Source organism: Geotrypetes seraphini, chromosome 8 (genome assembly GCF_902459505.1).
Source record: "Geotrypetes seraphini chromosome 8, aGeoSer1.1, whole genome shotgun sequence".
Classification (NCBI taxonomy): Eukaryota; Metazoa; Chordata; class Amphibia; order Gymnophiona; family Dermophiidae; genus Geotrypetes; species Geotrypetes seraphini.
The window spans coordinates 125,565,804-125,584,317 of NC_047091.1; the positions used below are offsets into that span (position 1 = coordinate 125,565,804).

Below are 18,514 nucleotides of genomic sequence, written 5' to 3' on the forward strand. Positions count from 1 at the left end.
AAATGAGAATGTGTTAATGCTTTTGTATCACTCCATGGTGAAACTGCACCTTGAATATTCTGTACAATTTTGGTGTCTGCATCTCCAAAAAGACGTAGTAAAATTTAGAAAAGGTACAGAAAAGGGTGATGAAAATGATAAAGGGGATAGAACAACTTCCTTATGAAGAAAGGTTGAAGTGGCTAGGGTTCTTCAGCTTGCAGAATAGAAGTCTATAAGATACTAAATGGTAGATGTGAATTGCTTTGGGACTAGGCATGCAATGAAGCTACTAAATAAACATTCAGAGCAAATTGGAGAAAATATTTCTTCACTCAATGTGTAATTTAACTCTGGAATTTGCTTAGCAGGGTTAAAAAAAGAGCATAATAGCCATACTGGGTCAGACCAGTGATCCAGTCTAGTATCCTGCTTCCAGCAGTGGCCATTCTAGGTCACAAGTACCTGGCATAAACCCAGATAGTAGCAACATCCTGCCAATTCCAGGGCAAGCAGTGGCTTGGATAATTTCTTAAAATAAAAGTGGACTTGGGAAAATCCACTATTTTTTCTAGAATAAACAGCCTAAAATTTGTTTTACTCTTTTTGATAAGTTGCCAGTTACTTGTGACCTAGACTAACCACTGTTGGAAAAACTGTATTCCCTAAGAAAAGCAAAACTGCAAGTTACTGCACATATTGGAGTAAAACCTGGACTGGATCAACTCTGGGCAAACCTGGAGCCACTCGACAGCCCTAGTGCTGCTATGTCAGTTTAAACTTGCCACAGCAAAGATTCTGAGGGCAGTAATGCCACCAAACTCAAGATATAGGAGGAGGCAAGACTGATGTCAAAAATGGTCTCATCCAGAGTATGCCTATGCAGGTGAAGACAAACAGCAAGCAGTAATTTTACATAAGAGCAGAAATGATGTCGCCTAGTAAAGTTTGGTATATGTGTATTGGCATGGCAGAGTCTGCTTACATGTCTTGGATGTAGCCAGAACACTGATATACAGACTTTATTATGGTAGCACTCTGGTTTATCTCTTTATCTGTATTTCCAAAGAAACAATCCCAAATCTCACCCCCTATACCCAAAAGCTTTACTGACAAGTAAACAGACCAGGCTTGGTGTTAGCAAAATAGAGAATTTATTTATAGTGCAAGTGGCAAACCATAATAATTAGGTACGAGATGGTCTAGTTACAGTACATAGACAGACTAGAAAGCATAAGTTACCCACTATTGTTGTGTATTATATGGAAAGCAAACAACATGTTTTCCCTACAAGTTAATAATCCTGCCTAATTCTCCTTTTACGCAGAAAGCTTTATATGATCAGTGCACACGGGAAATGTCTTCCTTTGGACAGTTGGAGCTCTGGCAGGATGCAGGAACACAGGGACGCTGCCCAATACTGTCTGTGTGAGATGCCTCTCGGGCAGCAAGAACACTGCAGGTGTTTAGGAGGAAGCCTGGCAGTGAAACAACTAGGTCTGACACTTCTTTAGACATTGGTCACATGCTTGCAGGGCAACAGCTAGGGCATAGCATAGCCAGCAGATCTCAGGATCAGGAACCAGCAGCATGCCCCCTTCTTAGTCTTCATCAGGAACCCCCCTCCCCCCGGCATGGGGTCTCTTAGAGAGCAGTTGCCAGGAACCATGAGGCCTCTTAGGAGTTCATTTTTATTGTCTTTTAGACTTGGTTCCTCTGAGAAAATCATGCTTTCAACCTCTTGACCTGAGCATCTTCCAGAAATATCCTTTAGACATTATCTCAGACCTTGGCTCTTTCTGGTGGCCTCCAGAATGTTTGGGTTCCAAGTTGTCTGAAGGATCAGCATGCCCCAGATAAGGCTCTAAGCTGGAACAAGTGATAACATGTCTGTTACTGCACTTCAGGGCGTCATACCTGAAGGAGCAGAAGTGGACCAGAGGTTCCCAGTCAAGGAAACAAGAGAAATAGAATTTTGGTTGATTGGGCTTCAGCGCTTAAGAAAAATAAAGAAAACCCTGTACTCGGCAGTATGATCGTGTTACGTATGAACTGCAAGAAATTCAACCATGTAAAGCTGCAGCAAGATGGAGATTTAAAATGGCTCTTAATTCTGCATTCAACTTACCAACCAAGGGTGTAAGAGGGCACTAGGACAGAGAATCTGTTGTGCCATGAAATTGATATGATCAGATCCTAGCTTCCTTGCAATCTGTACATGATTGGGATTTCTGCAAATGGAAGGCACACTGGCTGCACTCCCAGAAGGAACATCTGAAGAGCAGCCTGATAATTACCTCGGGCACAAGGGTTACTGTACAAATCGAGCTCACTGATTTGGCCAGCAAGCTCTCAAGATGCCATACCTATTGGCACAGAAAAGACACTTAAGGCTTTTCTCTCGGGCTAGTTTTGGTAAACTCACTGCCTCATTATAAAGCTCTCCCTGGGATAATAGCCAAATGGCAAGGAATTATAGCTTAAAAGGCAAAGTCCTTCTGGCCTAGCATTGACAAGTCAGTTGCTTCAGATAATTGTCCCTTCAGGTATCGCTTGCTAGTGCAAAGATTTGAAGCTTTAATCTTGAGCTCCCTCAGGAATAGCTGTCCCTCCATTGGGACCAAAATATTATAAATTTACTTTTAGAAGACCATAGATGGGGTGAAGGGAAGGAACACGGACTCCTCAAAGCTTTTTTTTTTTTTTTTGTCTTCTTGGAGCTCAAACCAAAGAAGGGACCCCTCTGCTCTACTGATACACAATTTTCCAACTAAGTCTGGAGCTACCACAGAAAACAATCCAGGAGATGCATGGTTTGTCCATTAAATCTACTGGAGACATAGAGATATTGAATATCTAAGGCTGGGTAATGCAACAATTGGATTCCTGTTTGGATAAATTTGATGTGTTACATATGTTGGATTTCAGGAAGAAGTACAGCACAGAGACAATATTGAGATCTTGCACTATCTTTTAAATCAAAGATTAAATTCTGTGATAATCCAGTTTGACTTAAGTAATACATTTGATCTAGTGAATCTTCAATTAATATATTGCAAGAGATTGGTATCTAAGAAACAATATTGAGTTGGTTCAAAAGTTTTTTGTTTTTTTTTTAAATTTTTTTGTTTTGTTTTTTTGGAATGGAGATCATAAAGGGTAAAAATAAAGGAAGTATTTTCTAAACCTTGGGAGACTGGTTGTGGAGTATTCAGGGATCGCTTTTTTTGCCCTTGCTTTTTAATGTCTTAATGTAATCGGTGGGTTATGCGTTGGAAGCTATTGGTGTGTTTTCGTTTATTTATGCAGATGGCATTTTTCTTTCCCATAAATAATTCTGATGCGATTGCAAGTATACTGCAATATTTGCAAGTAGCAGAAGGCTGCGTGAATAGTCATTAGTTATGTCTAAAAAAAACAAACAAGCAAGACAAAATTTCTTCAGATTAGCCTTCCTCATATTTAGTTTTCTAACATTCATTTATTAGAATTTCATTCAAATTATAAGTGGAAAGTGTCTTCTCATATTTTAGGGGTAGAAATAGACTCATTTAAAGTTGGATACTGAAATCTGTTCAAAAATTCTTTGGAATTTAATAAATTTAGACTGTGTGCAAGCTTTGGTGCTTTCGCAAATAGACTATGCCAATGTTGTTTATATTAATTGCTCAAAGAACCAAAGGGGCAGACTTCAATTGGTACAAAATGCGGCTGTGAGGCTAATTGTTTCTGCTTCTAAATTTAAATTGGTTACACTTGTTCATAGATAGCTGCATTGGTTACCGGTTGAGTGTCTGATTTTTTTTATAAACTTTGTCATTTATATGGGAATTGCCCCCATATTTGTATACTTATTTTTAATGGTTGCAGGGAATAGGAAGACAGAAACTTTTATTATGCTTTCCTTCCATCAGATCTGTAAGATTATACAAGTTTCATAATAATAGTTTATCAGGTAGTATCTATATGGAATTCTCTCCCACTCTCTTTAAGATAAGAATCTAGTTTTCCTGTGCTTTGTAAATTGTTAAAAATGTATTTATTTGTGAAATTTGTGTTATGAGTTGTTTGATATGGATTTGATGTAATTTGTGATGGTGGTTCAGTCTTTCTTTTGTTAACTGCTTTGAACTCTAGCTGGTGTTATGTGATCTACAAATTTCCATTAATTTCCATTAATTGGCCCAGGCTCTAGGCGCCTGGGCTAATCAGGCCTTAAGACTTAGTGGGGATGGGCAGACCCGCTATGCCTAAGGCCTGATTGGTCCAGGCTTCTAGAGCCTGGGCCAATCAGGCCTTAGGCTTCGGCGGGATGGGCCGGGAAGGGGTGGGCCTGCCTCATTTCGACGAGGCGGGCCTGCCGGCTGGACGGGCAAGACCCGTCTGGCCAAAAGAAAAGGTTAGTTTGGTGGGGTGGAGGTTTGGGGGCTGTTAGCGCGGGGGGGGGGAAGGTGCGTCTTCGGGCAGGAGGGATTGGGCACCCTCCTGCCAGCGATCGATATTGTCGGGGGGGGGCATCTTCTGGCATGAGGGTTTGGGCACCCTCCTGCCAGCGATCGGACAGGCGGCCGCGGCCTGCTATACTTATTGCGGCAAGGGATCTCTCTGCCGCTATAAGTATAGCGGCCGCGTCTACTTACAATGTAGACCAGCATTTTGTTGGCCTACATTGTAAGCGTCTCTTCCTCTACTAGGGAGATGCGTAGGGCTGCCTAGGTTCGCCTAAGGCCCTTGGGCGAGCTTAGGCGTCTTGCGGGCCTCCCTAGGCTCCCGGAGGCGCCTTCAATATAGGCGGCCTGCCTGGGGAGCATTTTTTTTAAAAACGTGCATCCCGATTGGCTGATTAGACAGCTGTAGGACGCCTACAGATGCCCTAAAATCGGGACGCACTTTGTAGAATCAGGGCCTAGACGTTTACTACAAAATTTTACTTTGTTTTCTTTTCCATATGTAAAAGGTTGGTCACATAAAAGATATTTTCATAGATTATTGTCTTTTCTGCCTGCGACATGGAATAAGGAATTTAGTATTTTAATATCCGACTCTTATTTCATACCAACATTTTAGGAAATTACTTAAGACTACTTTTGTTTAAAAAAATTTTGTCAGCTTAAAGTTTGTCTATCACTGTGTTTGTACAGTTTTTCTTTTATTAACTGCATCGAACTGTAAGGTTTTGCAGTATATAAACCTGTTATGTTATATTGTATTTTATTTCATTGTCTCCACAAGTTCTGGACCGGTCTGGTGAGAATGATAAGAAAATAGTGACTACATACTATAATATAAGGCTGTCTAGTTTCCTGCCATCCTTTAACCACAATATTTCACTGAATCATGAAAATCTATCTTGGGTGACTGTATCTGGTACTCAAAATCCAGCTTGCCCCTTTATCCTTCTTGTGACTCATCTCTTCTCCCCGCCACACCAATGCCATAATGAGCATTAGTCCATCTCTTTCCCAATACCCTCAAACACTAGTTATTCACAATAGCTGAAGATGTATGTCTGCAGCATAATTGTGGATAGAAGGGGAAGGCAGGTTTGATGGGGGCTAAATAACAAAGGTATGGAGGTGAAATTTCTATAGCAAGAAAACAAGCTTACATGAGGAAAGACAGGCTGCAGTAAGAGGGAAGCAAGATAAATGGAAAGAGATATTGTGGTGACAGTTTATTACATTTTTTAAAGAATAAATTCTCAATTTGATGGAAAACTATTCAAATTATATAAGTAAACGATAGCACTACTGCAGAAAAGATACTAAGGGCATGTATTTTTTTTCTTGGTCTCAAGTTTGTCTGTAAGTCTTCGAACACTGAAGCATTTTGATTGTGAAGAAAAATGGAAGTTAATGGTAAGCCTAACAATATACTGAAACTTTGCTCTCTCTTGCTGGGATGACATTAATATGCAGTGACCATTAAGACTGGTATAATAACACTTGTCACAGACAGAACATTGATAGCAGCTGTCTGTTCATATACTTTCCGCTGATAGGTTTTTAATCTGAAAATAAAAATCAAAGATTTACTTTAATTTTTAAATTGTAGCTAGTCTTTTCCTCCTGCCTTTTAGCAGATATTTTTTGTGTCCTCTGTTCCCTTTATTATGAATTGACTTAGAAAACTGCACATACATGTGCTTTGTCTGAAGGCATCCTGTATAAAGTGAAAAATTTTCCTATCTTGGATTGTCAGGATCATTTCTGCATGGATCTATATCTTGGTAAGGCTATTACCCTGGTATCCTGAAGAGCCATGATATCTTTGCAAGATCTTTATGGCAAGAGAGTATATTGCATTTTAAACACAGGAACAAAGATGGAATGGCTGTTCTCAATTTGCCAAAACAACAAAATCCAAATAGCACCAAAGGAAATAAAGCAGCAAAACAACAAGATTGTGGAACAACTAGTTTGTAGTTTAATAAGCATACAAATAACTTAAAAACAATCCACAACGGGTGTACAGTCATGTGAAAAAATTAGGACATCCAATGAAATGTTATTTCTTAAGAAATGTTCACGTATCAATGTCAAATCTTTTTTTTTTTTCTTTATCTCTGGAAAAGAAAATGATGTAATTGCAGGTAAACAACAAAATTTTCCTTGATTTACTCATGAAACAAAAGATATACACAAAAATGTGCATTCTAACTGAGGAATAAATTAGAATACCCTACACCCTAATAGCTAGTGTTATCCCCTTTGGCTGAAATAACTGCAGTGAGACTCTTCTTGTAGCCATCTACCAGTCTTTGACAATGGTCTGAGGAAAGTTTGGCCCACTCCTCAATGCAGAATTCTTTCAGCTGTGAGATGTTTGAGGAGTTTCTTGCATGTACAGCCAGTTTCAGATCACCTAAACCATGACACTTCCACCTCCATGCTTCACAGTTGATATGAGGTTCTTTTCCTGGAATGCTGTATTTGGTGTACCCCAAACATGTTCTTTTCTAGTGTCCAAATAATTCAATTTTAGACTCATCTGTTCATAGAACACTATTCCAGAAGTCCTGGTGTTTGTCTGGCATTCTCTCTGGTAAACTTCAGTTTGGCCTTAATGTTTCTCTTAGAGAGCAAAGGTTTCCTCCTTGCACACCTCCCATGCAAGTTAAATTTGTGCAGTCTCTTTCTGATTGTAGAGGTATGCACTTTTCACATCAATAGCAGCAGGAGCCTGCTGTAGGTCCTGTGATGACATTTTAGGGTTTTTGGAGACTTCTTTTAGCATCTTATGGTCTGCTCTGGGTGTCAACTTGCTTGGATGGCCAGACCTGGGCATGTTGGCAGTTGTTTGGCAAGTCTTCCACTTGTACACTATTTTCCAGACTGTAGAATGGCTAATGTCAAATTCTTTTGAGATCTTTTAAAATCCCTTACCAGACTTATAAGCTGCTACAATCTTTGTTTTGAAGGCCTCAGACAGCTCTTTTGCTCTCACAGCAGTGTTCACTCTCGCCACAGCAGCCATGAGCACACCAAACTAAATGTCTGAGGTTTAAGTAGGGCAAAGCTCCTTCAAAATGCTGAGTAACAATGTTCTAATCATGTGCATCTGATGTGATACACCTGTGTGTAATTTGAGCCACTTTAAGTAGTGGTGTCCTAATTTATTCCTCAGAATACATATTTTTCTGGATATCTTTTGTTTCATGACTAAATCGAGGGAAATTTTTGTTGTTTACCAGAAATAATTTTTTTTTTTTTTAATATTCTTTATTCATTTTAAAACTGACAAACAAGTGATAAACATTATAACTATACAATACAAATAAGATATACAACACTTGATATTCTTATACATATAATCCCTTAATGTAAAAATTATAACCCCTCCCACCCACCCACTAGTCTTTTAAAGAATATAACCATAATAAACCCAAATCAAATCATTATTTTAAAATCTTAAGCATCCAATTTTCCCCCCTCCCCCCTAACTAAATAGATGTAACAATCAAAAAGGAAAACAGTGTTCATTCATTACAATAATTTTCTAATGGCCCCCAGATCTTTATGAAGTTATTATAGTTACCTTTCTGTATAGCAATTGCTCTTTCCATTTTAAAAATATGACAAAGAGAATTCCACCAAAATGAATAATTAAGATTGGTATAAGTTTTCCAATTACTAGTAATTTGCTGAATTGCCACCCCCATCATTATCAATAGAAGCTTGTTATTGTAGGATGAAATTTGAGATTTTTTCCTCATAGCCATACCGAACAGAATAGTATCATAAGACAAAGCAACATGATTTTCAAGTAAGCGGTTGACCTGCATCCAAATTGAATTCCAAAATATTTTAATACAGGGACAGTAAAAAAGTAAATGATCCAATGTCCCTACTTCCAAATTACAATTACCAAAAATAATTTTTAAAAAAAGATTTGACACCAATATGTGAACATTTCTTAAGAAAGAACTGAATAGTTCATGGGATGTCCTAATTTTTTCATATGACTGTATATGGTCAAAAGTGATCCACAGGATAGAAACCAGATAATGTATACAATAAAAATGACCCAGTACATGGCATGTTTCAGCAAAATTAAAATGCCTTCCTCAGGGATCTTATAGGGCTGTCTTAAATATAAAAACATAAGTCCACAAAAGATCCAAGTAATTACGAAGCTACAAACAAGCAGCACATCTCACAAGAATAGTGTTGTGAGCTATGCTGCTTGTTTGTAGCCTCTTAACTACTTTCTACCTCAACAAAGACTCGATACTCTAATTCAAATTTGCTAGAAGGTCATCTCTTGTTGCTGCATAACTGCACGTCAAATGCTGTGAGTCCTTGGTCACACATCCTCTACAAGAGATGTAATTCCATTTGCCCATCTACATCTTGGGGAACCTCAATGAACACTTCTTGACCCAATGGTCTCAAGTCACCAGAATACTACCCCACTGGCTGAGTGACCTCATATCTCCGAGAGTCACTTCAGTGGTGGTTATTGCTGATCAGTCTCTCCAGGGGTCTTCTATTCCAGATGCCACCACACCAAAAGATATTGACAACTGATGCCTCCATGCATGAATGGGGAGCCCACCTCAACAACCTCCATACCTAAGGCTCTTGGAGTTCTCCTGAACGAGCTCTCCATATCACTCTCCTTGGTCTATATACATTCCAGGATCATCTCCTTAATCAAGTAGTACTCACCCACACAGACAACCAGGTAGCTATGTACTATGTGAACAAGCAAGGTGCTTTGCCAAGAAGTGATTCAAATCTGGTCCTGGGTGATTTCTCGCAAAATTTTCCTGAAAGCAGTCTACTTAGCAGGAAAGCAGAATATCTTAGCTGATAAGCAGAACAGATTCCTACAACTGCATGAGTGGTCACTCAACTCCACCACTTTAGATAAGATCTTTGTGGTTTGGGAAACCCCAGAAGTGGATCTCTTTGCTTCCCCCTATAATCACAAACTTTCACTTTTCTGTTCCAGACTCTATACTCCCAATCATCTGGAGTTGGATGCCTTTCTCCTTGACTGGTGAGACAAATTCATTTATGCTTTCCCTCCAATTTCTCTACACAGGAGAAACTCTACTCAAACTTCACCAACAAGCTGTTGATTGGGCAATGATTGGAGGATGGACTCTTTTTCCGGGAGGGGGTTGCCTCTCCCTCTTCAGAGTTTTGTGTCTCTGGGCTCGGTTTTTGTGTGGCGAGCCCTCCTCTTGGGTTGTGTTTGATTGCAGAGTCAGTCTCCTTTTTGTAGTTTAGTTTTTTCTGACTCATAGTTACTTTGTCCCTGCTGAAGTGGAAGCAAAGATGGATGTAGGGCAGAAAGTGAAGAAGGAGAGAAAAGCAGAAAATGGATAAGAAGGCCCTGGAAACACAGTTATGTACACAGACAGAAGGAAGTACAACCAGAGACTGGGAAAAGATGAGTAGAAAAATAAAATCACCAGACAACAATGGTAGGAAAGGTGATTTTTTTTTTCCAGTTTAGTGATTAAAGGGATGTCCATTTTCAGAATTTATATCTGCTGTCTATATTTTGCACTGTTCAGGAAGAAATGCATTTGTTTCTATTTCTGTGGGGGTTGTACTGCATGCAGAGTCTTGCATCTTAGGGTTTCATTTGTATATATTAGTACTTTTAGTTTGTAATCCTGTCTTTGCATAGGAGTTATCTGTGTTCTGCATGTGTGACCAAGGCCAGGTGTTCTGGTAGGAATGAATGTCATGAAGCGTTATTGGTGTCATGGCCCCAAGTAGAAAGATATTTGTCGGCAGTTTGTCCAGGTTTTAGAAGGCCCCAAGCTTGGGGCCACATCTGGAGGGCTATTTAGTGGAGCTCGGACTAAGGAGGACTGTGAAGAATTGCAAAGGGACTTGAACAAACTAGGGGAATGGACGACAAGATGGCAGATGAAGTTCAACGTTGAGAAATGTAAAGTATTGCATGTGGGAAGCAGAAACCTGAGGTACAACTATATGATGGGAGGGATGTTATTGAATGAGAGTACCCAAGAAAGGGACTTAGGGGTAATGGTGGACATGATAATGAAGCTGACGGCACAGTGCGCAGCGGCTGCTAAAAGAGTGAATAGAATGCTAGGTATAATCAAGAAGGGTATTACAACCAGAACAAAAGAAGTTATCCTGCCGTTGTATCGGGCAATGGTGCGTCCGCATCTGGAGTACTGCGTCCAATATTGGTTGCCGTACCTTAAGAAGGACATGGCGTTACTCGAGAGGGTTCAGAGGAGAGCGACGCAACTGATAAAGGGGATGGAAAACCTTTCATACGCTGAGAGATTGGAGAAACTGGGTCTCTTTTCCCTGGAGAAGAGGAGACTTAGAGGGGATATGATAGAGACTTACAAGATCATGAAGGGCATAGAGAGAGTGGAGAGGGACAGATTCTTCAAACTTTCGAAAAATAAAAGAACAAGAGGGCACTCGGAAAAGTTGATAGGGGACAGATTCAAAACAAATGCTAGGAAGTTCTTCTTTACCCAATGTGTGGTGGACACCTGGAATGCGCTTCCAGAGGGGGTAATAGGGCAGAGTACGGTACTGGGGTTCAAAAAAGGATTGGACAATTTCCTGCTGGAAAAGGGGATAGAGGGGTATAGATAGAGGATTACTGCACAGGTCCTGGACCTGTTGGGCCGCTGCGTGAGCGGACTGCTGGGCACGATGGACCTCAGGTCTGACCCAGCAGAGGCATTGCTTATGTTCTTATGTTCTAAGCCAACATGATTCTCATAGCACCTCTCCTTCTACAACTTAATGTTCGAGAATCCATTACACTGAGGCTGTAAAATATGCCTTATGTAATTCAGTATTGTTTTAGGATCTTACTGCTATAGTTATTTCCTGCCAGGACATGTGAAATAAGTATTATGGGCAATGTAGTCTGAGAGATCATATAAACTGTACTTCTATTGGTCTTTATTCTGCTAAACCTTTCCTCTCTCAGCTAAACTTGGATTCCTTTGTCTTTTCTCACTTCCTGGCCTTCTCTGACCTCCACCTGATAAGGTCATTCAAGGTGCTTCCTTTCTTCGGCCACCTATAGCTAGTCTCAGCTCTGGTTGGCCTCTCTCTAATGCCCCCTCCCTCTTACTTGGGTGGGTTCCCTGAAGTTCCTGTGTGCCTTGGCTGTAATGCTATAACTCTCTGCTGTAACTCACCTCTGACCACATGGTTTATGGCCACATGGCAATTTAGGCCACCCTGATGTCTCTATCTTGATTAGAGGACCATCGTTTTCACCTTTTCCATCTGACCTCACGCAAGAATCATCCTGTAAGCCTCTCTGGCTCTTGGATTTTTTTCAGTATATGCCTCTCCCCCTTCCCCCTGCTCTTCAAACCTCGTCACCTCTGCACCATATTGTAATTAAGAAGCTGTACCCAGAGGGAATCTATCCTCAGAAAAATCTACTTCTGTGAGTATTTGTTATTTACTCAGTAAAGTATATCTCAGAAATCAGGAAGAGTATCTGCGTTTGAATCAGAATGGAGGGGTTTAATTCTGGGATTTGGTCATACAAAAGCAGTAAAATGAAAACTGAATAATCAAAAAAGAAAGTTGGAGTCATTTGGAGAATGCAGTCTTAAAGAAGCAAGGAACCTAGCAGTGAAAACGACTGTTCTTTGATGCAAAAGAAATGGTGGTCTTTTAAAAAAATTGCTGCAAAAACCGTAGCACTCCCTAAGGAGAGTGAATTTGTGTGCATGGTACTGATGTCAGGTGAAGAAAGCTGTTTCAGTAGCTTCTGCAGTGAAGAGATATTGTGCTTTTAAAGTATTGTAGCATTCTGTGAAGAGACTTTAAAAGGAGCAGCTTTGGCTGGGCAAAATTTAAAGGCATACCTGAGCATTGCTTGTTTTAAAACAGAAGGTTTCAGTGTTTGAAAAGCTGTTGGAAGATATAGTTGAAGTACAGCCTGGTGACTCTGCCCTCTTGTGGTCAATTTGAGTTGAATGCTATGCCAGTAGGCAATGAGAGAGTTCAGATAAGAACATAAAAAGTTGCCTCCACTGAGGCAGACCAGAGGTCCATCTTGCCCAGCGGTCCACACCCGCGGCGGCCCATCAGGCCTAATTGCCTGAACAGTGTCCCTGACTAATTTTGTAACTGCCTCTAATCCTCTAATCCTATCCCTATGACCTACCTGTACCCCTCAATCCCTTTGACCTCCAGGTATCTATCCAAACCTTCTTTGAAGCCCTGCAGCGTGCTTCTGCTTATCACATCCTCCGGTAGCGCGTTCCATGTATCCACCACCCTCTGGGTGAAAAAGAACTTCCGGGCGTTTGTTCTAAACCTTCCCCCTTTCAATTTCCCTGAGTGCCCCCTTGTACTTGTGGTTCCCCATAACTTAAAAAATCTGTCCCTTTTGGTTTTTGTGAAGATTGGATTTTAGCTTTGGATTAGTGAAAAGCAGAAAAGATAGCGTTTTTCCAAGTAAAGTGAAAATATTTTAATGCATTTAGGCCTAGATTCACTAACTTTGCCGATCCGTATCCGATCCATGGCCGGGTGATCAATTCACGAGTCTGCATGCAAATTGACTCAGTTGGAGGTACAGATCGCTGCAGAGCGATCCAGACGCATGCGCAGACTGTCTTCTTTGCCTGTAAATGGTCTGCGCATGCGCTTGCTCTCCTGACTTCCCTCTCGCTCCCTATGGATTAGAAGAAATTTAGAAGTGTGACCATAAAAAGACTGATGGCATACTCCTCCAATCGGAGTTCGACATTTGCCTGACTTCTCTCGCTCTTGACCAATGACAAACCCAGAAGACGGAAGAGCTGGAGGGAGAGTATGGTGGGGGTCTCAGTTTTCGTTTTGTTATTTTTTTTTTTTTAAAAAAGTTTTATTGTCACAAGCCCGTGGTTTTAACCCGCGAGTTTAAAGCGGGGCTGCACTACAGCGTGTTCTGTTCCAGTCTGGAACAAACATACCGTAGTGCAGCCATGCTTTAAACCCGCAGGTTAAATCCACAGGCTCGTACTGCAGGGAAGGGCGGCAGAAAGCAGGAGAGTTGGAAAGAACGTGAGCGATTGGTCCTCAGCAGTCACTTCTTTTTTGATCGGCCAGCCCAGTCGGTGTTCCTGAAATTGTTTAGTGAATTGCTGCCTTCCTATTTTTGCATGCCATTCACCTCATTTGCATGCATGGATCGGATTGGGTCCGGATTGGGAGGAAGGTTAGTGAATCAGGTCGGGGTCGCAAGAGACACGATTGGTAAGGTTAGTGAATCTAGGGCTAGATTCACAAAGCAAACTGATGATGTACCGATCGGTTTGCGACCCCCCCCCTTTACTATCAAATTTCCCTCCGGCCTGATTCACTTACCTCTCCTGCGATCTGCTTCGAATCCGTGCAAGCAAATGAGGTGAAATGCATGCAAAGTAGGTTGGGACGCGATTCACAACACCAAATTTCAGATCTGACTAGGCTGGACGATCACCTGAAGAAGCGACTGCTGGGGACCAGTCAAACGTCTTTCCGACTGGAAGCCCTGCTCTCTGCCCTGCAATCTCTCCTGCCTGCTTACCCCGCATGCCGCTCTGCTTCTTATCTCCTGCTGCTCGCCCCGCATGCCGCCCTGCTCTGCCTTGATCTTCCCCAAATCTCTCCTGCCACATTGCCGTTCTCCTGCCCTTCCCCGCCCTGCGAGCCCGTGCTTTTAACCCACGGGTTTAAAGCGGATTAAAACCACGGGCTCGTAGGGCTAAAAACTAACAAAAAAAGTTTTTAAGTTAAAAAAAAAAAAAAAGAGTTGTGTCTCGGACGGGCATGCGCAGACCATCTACAGATGGTCTGCACATGCACGCGGATCCACAACAGCAATTCGTGCAGGCAGATGGGGCGTTCCTCCGATCACCCCTATCTGCATATTTTTTGTTCCTGAGTTCGTCGGATCTGCCTAGATCGGGCCTGATGGGTAGGTTAGCCCTAGGCTTTAATCTTGCTTCTGTAGAAGCTACTGTAATCTGCATTTATGCTGGAGCATTGTTTACAGTCCTTAAAATTCCTTTTGTTCCTTAACATCCTGACCAAGCTGGAGAGAGAAACTCCCTCTATTCCAAAGTTACTAACAACCACTCAGTTGCTAAGGCAAACATCAAGGAAGGTCTCCACCCTGAGAGCCTTCCCACCTCCTTTCACCTACCTTCTGTATATCTGAAGTTTGTAACCTAAGCCAGAGACACCCTTTAAGCAAGGAAAGCACACAGTCTGCTCTGTTAGCTACAGTAAAAGGGAGAAACCTTCGCAAATTCACTGACCTCCAGTTTGTTTTGCATACCTGCCCAATCATTTAACATCCCTCCCCAACACAAAGGCTATTTTCTTATACATTAAAGAAAGGCAATAGCCACAGAGATGGAAGACCTCCACAGCACACAGAATGAATTACTGTATTTCTCCGCATATAGGCAGCCCCTCTGCATAGGCCACACCCATGTATAAGCCGCAGAAAAGGACGGTCTATGTTTAAAAAACGTAAGATAAGCCGTCCCATGGTATTAGCCATGGCTTATCTTCCGGTACCTCCCCTGCCTTTTAAAATCTTCACCCCCCAATCCACGGGACCTTTTTCGGAGCCCCCTGGATGCCGCGATCTCTTCAGCATCTGGCCTTCCCCTGCACCGCCCGCTGAATGGCTGATGTCAGCTCTCGTGAGACTCACGGGACTCGCAAGAATTGACGTCAGTCACTCAGCAAGCAGTGTGGGGGCAGACCGGATGCCGAAGAGATCGTGGCTGCCCTGCTCCGTTGGAGATTCGCTGTCTGCTGTCCAGGGGGCTCCGAAAAAGGTACTAGGGGTGAGGGGGATGATTAAACACTTTTATATAGGCCGCCCCAAGGTTCGAGGGGAAAACCGGGAAACTACAGACTGGTGAGTCTGAACTTGGTACCAGGAAAGATGGTAGCGGCGCTGATAAAGGACTACATCATTGATCACCATGACGGACACAATCTGATAAAAACCAGCCAGCACAGCTTCAGCAAAGGAAGATTTTGCTTGACAAACTTGCTGCACTTCTTCGAGGGAGTAAATGGGCAGATAGACAAGGGTGAACCAGTCGACATTGTATATCTGGATTTGCAGAAGGCATTCGAGAAGGTCCCGCATGAACGACTACTTCAAAAAATTGTGAGCCGTGGAATTGAGGGTGAAATATGTGGATTAAAAACTGATTGGCGGATAGGAAATGGAGATTGGGGTAAATGGACAATACTCAGACTGGAAAAACAGCACGAGTGGAGTGCCGCAGGGTTCGGTGCTTAGACCCGTGCTTTTCAACATATTTATAAGTGACCTGGAAATTGGTACGACAAGCGAGGTGATTAAATTTGCAGATGATACGAAGTTATTCAGAGTAGTGAAGACACAGAAAGATTGCGAAGACTTGCAATGCGACATAAACATACTCGAGAAATGGGCTGCGACATGGCAAATGAGGTTTAATATGAATAAGTGTAAGGTGATGCATGTCGGTAACAAAAATCTTATACACGAATACAGGATGTCCGGTACAGTACTTGGAGAGACCCCCCAGGAAAGAGACGGAGTACTGGTCGACAAGTCAATGAAGTCATCCGCGCAATGTACGGCAGTGGCAAAAAGGGCGAACAGAATGCTAGGAATGATTAAGAATGGGATCACAAACAGATCAGAGAAGGTTATCATGCTGCTGTACTGGGCCATGGTACGCCCCCACCTGGAATACTGCATCCAGCACTGGTCGCCATACATGAAGAAGGATGCAGTACTACTTGAAAGGATCCAGAGAAGAGTGACTAAAATGGTTAAGGGGCTGGAGGAGTTGCTGTACAGTGAAAGATTAGAGAAACTGGGCCTCTTCTCCCTGAGACTGAGAGAGGACATGTTCAAAACATTCAAGATAATGAAGGGAATAGACTTAGTAGATAAAGACAGGTTGTTTACCCTCTTCAAGGTAGAGAGAATGAGAGGGCACTCTCTAAAGTTAAAAGCGGATAGATTCCGTGCAAATGTAAGGAAATTCTTCTTCACCCAGAGAGTGGTAGAAAACTGGAATGCTCTCCCGGAGGCTGTTATAGGGGAAAACACCCTTCAGGGATTCAAGACAAAGTTAGAAAAGTTCCTGCTGAACCAGAATGTACGCAGGTAAAGCTAGACTCAGGGCAATGGTCTTTGACCTAAGGACTGCTGCGGGAGTGGACTGCTGGGCATGATGGACCACTGGTCTGACCCAGCAGTGGCAATTCTTATGTTCTTATAACTAAGCGGCTCCCCATACACGGGTTTGTAAAACCCATTTATAGGACGTGGCCTATATAGGAAAATATGGTAGCTAATGAGCATACTAGATTCATTTAGGACACCGATCGTGTCCCGACCACTTTGCGACCTTATTGTTCCCTGACCTGATTCACTAACCTTGGTGCTGATCAACCTCCGATCTGTGCATGCAAATGAGGGGGAACGGCATGTAAATGTAGGCAGGCAGCGATTCACTAAAAAAATGAGGAACACCGACTGGGCTGGCCGATCAAAAAATAAGCGACTGCTGAGGACCAGTCACTCAGGTCTTTTCTGACTGCCCTGCTCTCTGCCTCGACTCGCCGCCCTGCTCTCTGCCCCATCTCTCCTGCCCTTCCCCTCAGTGTGAGCCCATGGTTTTAACCCGCGTGTTTAAAGCTGGTTAAAACCACGGGCTCATGAAATAAAAAAAAGTAATTTTTTAGTTACGTGTAATCAATTGTAAAGCTGTACTTGTCATAATTAATAAGAGACTTCTTTTATATTTATCTAGGGGGTCTTTGATATGCAAAATGGTACCACAGATTATTACTTCATAAGTTAAAGGAATCTCGGATTCTAAAATTAGTAATATGTCCCCAAATCGATTTCCATAAAACCAGTATCTTAGGGCAATAAAACAGTAAATGATCCAATGTTCCTATGTCAAGATGACAGTGCCAGCATCTATTAGACTTTTGAATTATCCAACTTATTCAATCTAACTGGGGTCCAAAAAGAACGATGCAACAGAAAAAAACAAGTTTGTTTCATAGATGCTGAAGCTGTACACCTCATCCTCCAAGACCAAATATGTGGCCATCGAGATGCAGAAATATACTGCTTAATCTCAATGCTCCAAATGTGTAATTTTATGTTTAAAATATGTAGTGAATTACGGAATTATGATAGATCTATAGATTCTTGAATTATAAAGAATAATTTGGGTGGGAGGGTTATTGGTCTGTAGGAATATTGTAATATTTTTAGTGATGTCTATAGTGTAAATGTTTTATTTATTGTTCTTCACTTATTGAAATTATTTAAAAATGAATAAAGATTATTTAAAAAAAAAAATTAATTAAAAAAAAACCAAACCCAAAGCTCTGTAAGCATGTGCAGACCATCTACAGGCAAAGAAGATGGTCTACGCATGCGTCGGGATTGCTGTTAAGCGATCCATGCAGTCGGTTGGGTGAGTAAATACGATCACCCCCATTTGCATGAGGGCACTTTGTGAATCAGCCCCACGGCCACGGATCGGATTGCTCACTGATCGGATCAGATCCGTGGCCTTAATGAATGTAGCCCTAAAGGGGAGACATCAAATGAAACAGAACTTGAGCTTGGTGCAGGGGGCACACAGATGTGGCCATCAGATGGCGCTCACCCAACACTAACAACACCTGCAGCCTAAAAATGAGACATAGGCAAAAAGACTTTGCACACTGACCTCAAAGGCTCTAGAACTTTACCAAGTTGAGCATGAAAGAGACCTGCTCAGGTTAACAAGACTGTAGGCAAAGGTGGAGGAGGATAAACACCATATGACACAAGCAGAGTCAGTCGGCGAAGCCCGTATGTCTAAACTGCAGTCCAGTTTCACGCAGTACCAACAGAGGGCACAAGAGTACATCCAGTTCTTGACCAATACAGCAGAAAGTCTTTCAGAAAAAGGGCATCAAGTGAGAAATGATCAAGAACGTGGAGCCACAGTGAAAGAAGCCATAGGGCAGGCAAGGGAAAGGACTGAAAACCCAGAAGA

At 42.0% G+C, this 18,514-nt stretch overlaps 1 protein-coding gene across 2 annotated transcripts in view; it reads left to right on the forward strand.

The window, feature by feature from the left end:
* PWWP3A (PWWP domain containing 3A, DNA repair factor) overlaps window positions 1-18,514 on the forward strand; it is a 95,358-nt gene that overhangs the window by 42,964 nt on the left and 33,880 nt on the right. For both annotated transcript variants that reach the window (XM_033953825.1, XM_033953824.1), the window contains exon 9: window positions 5,777-5,837. In XM_033953825.1, the coding sequence (XP_033809716.1) occupies window positions 5,777-5,837 (61 nt within the window). The remainder of the gene's footprint in view (window positions 1-5,776; window positions 5,838-18,514) is intronic.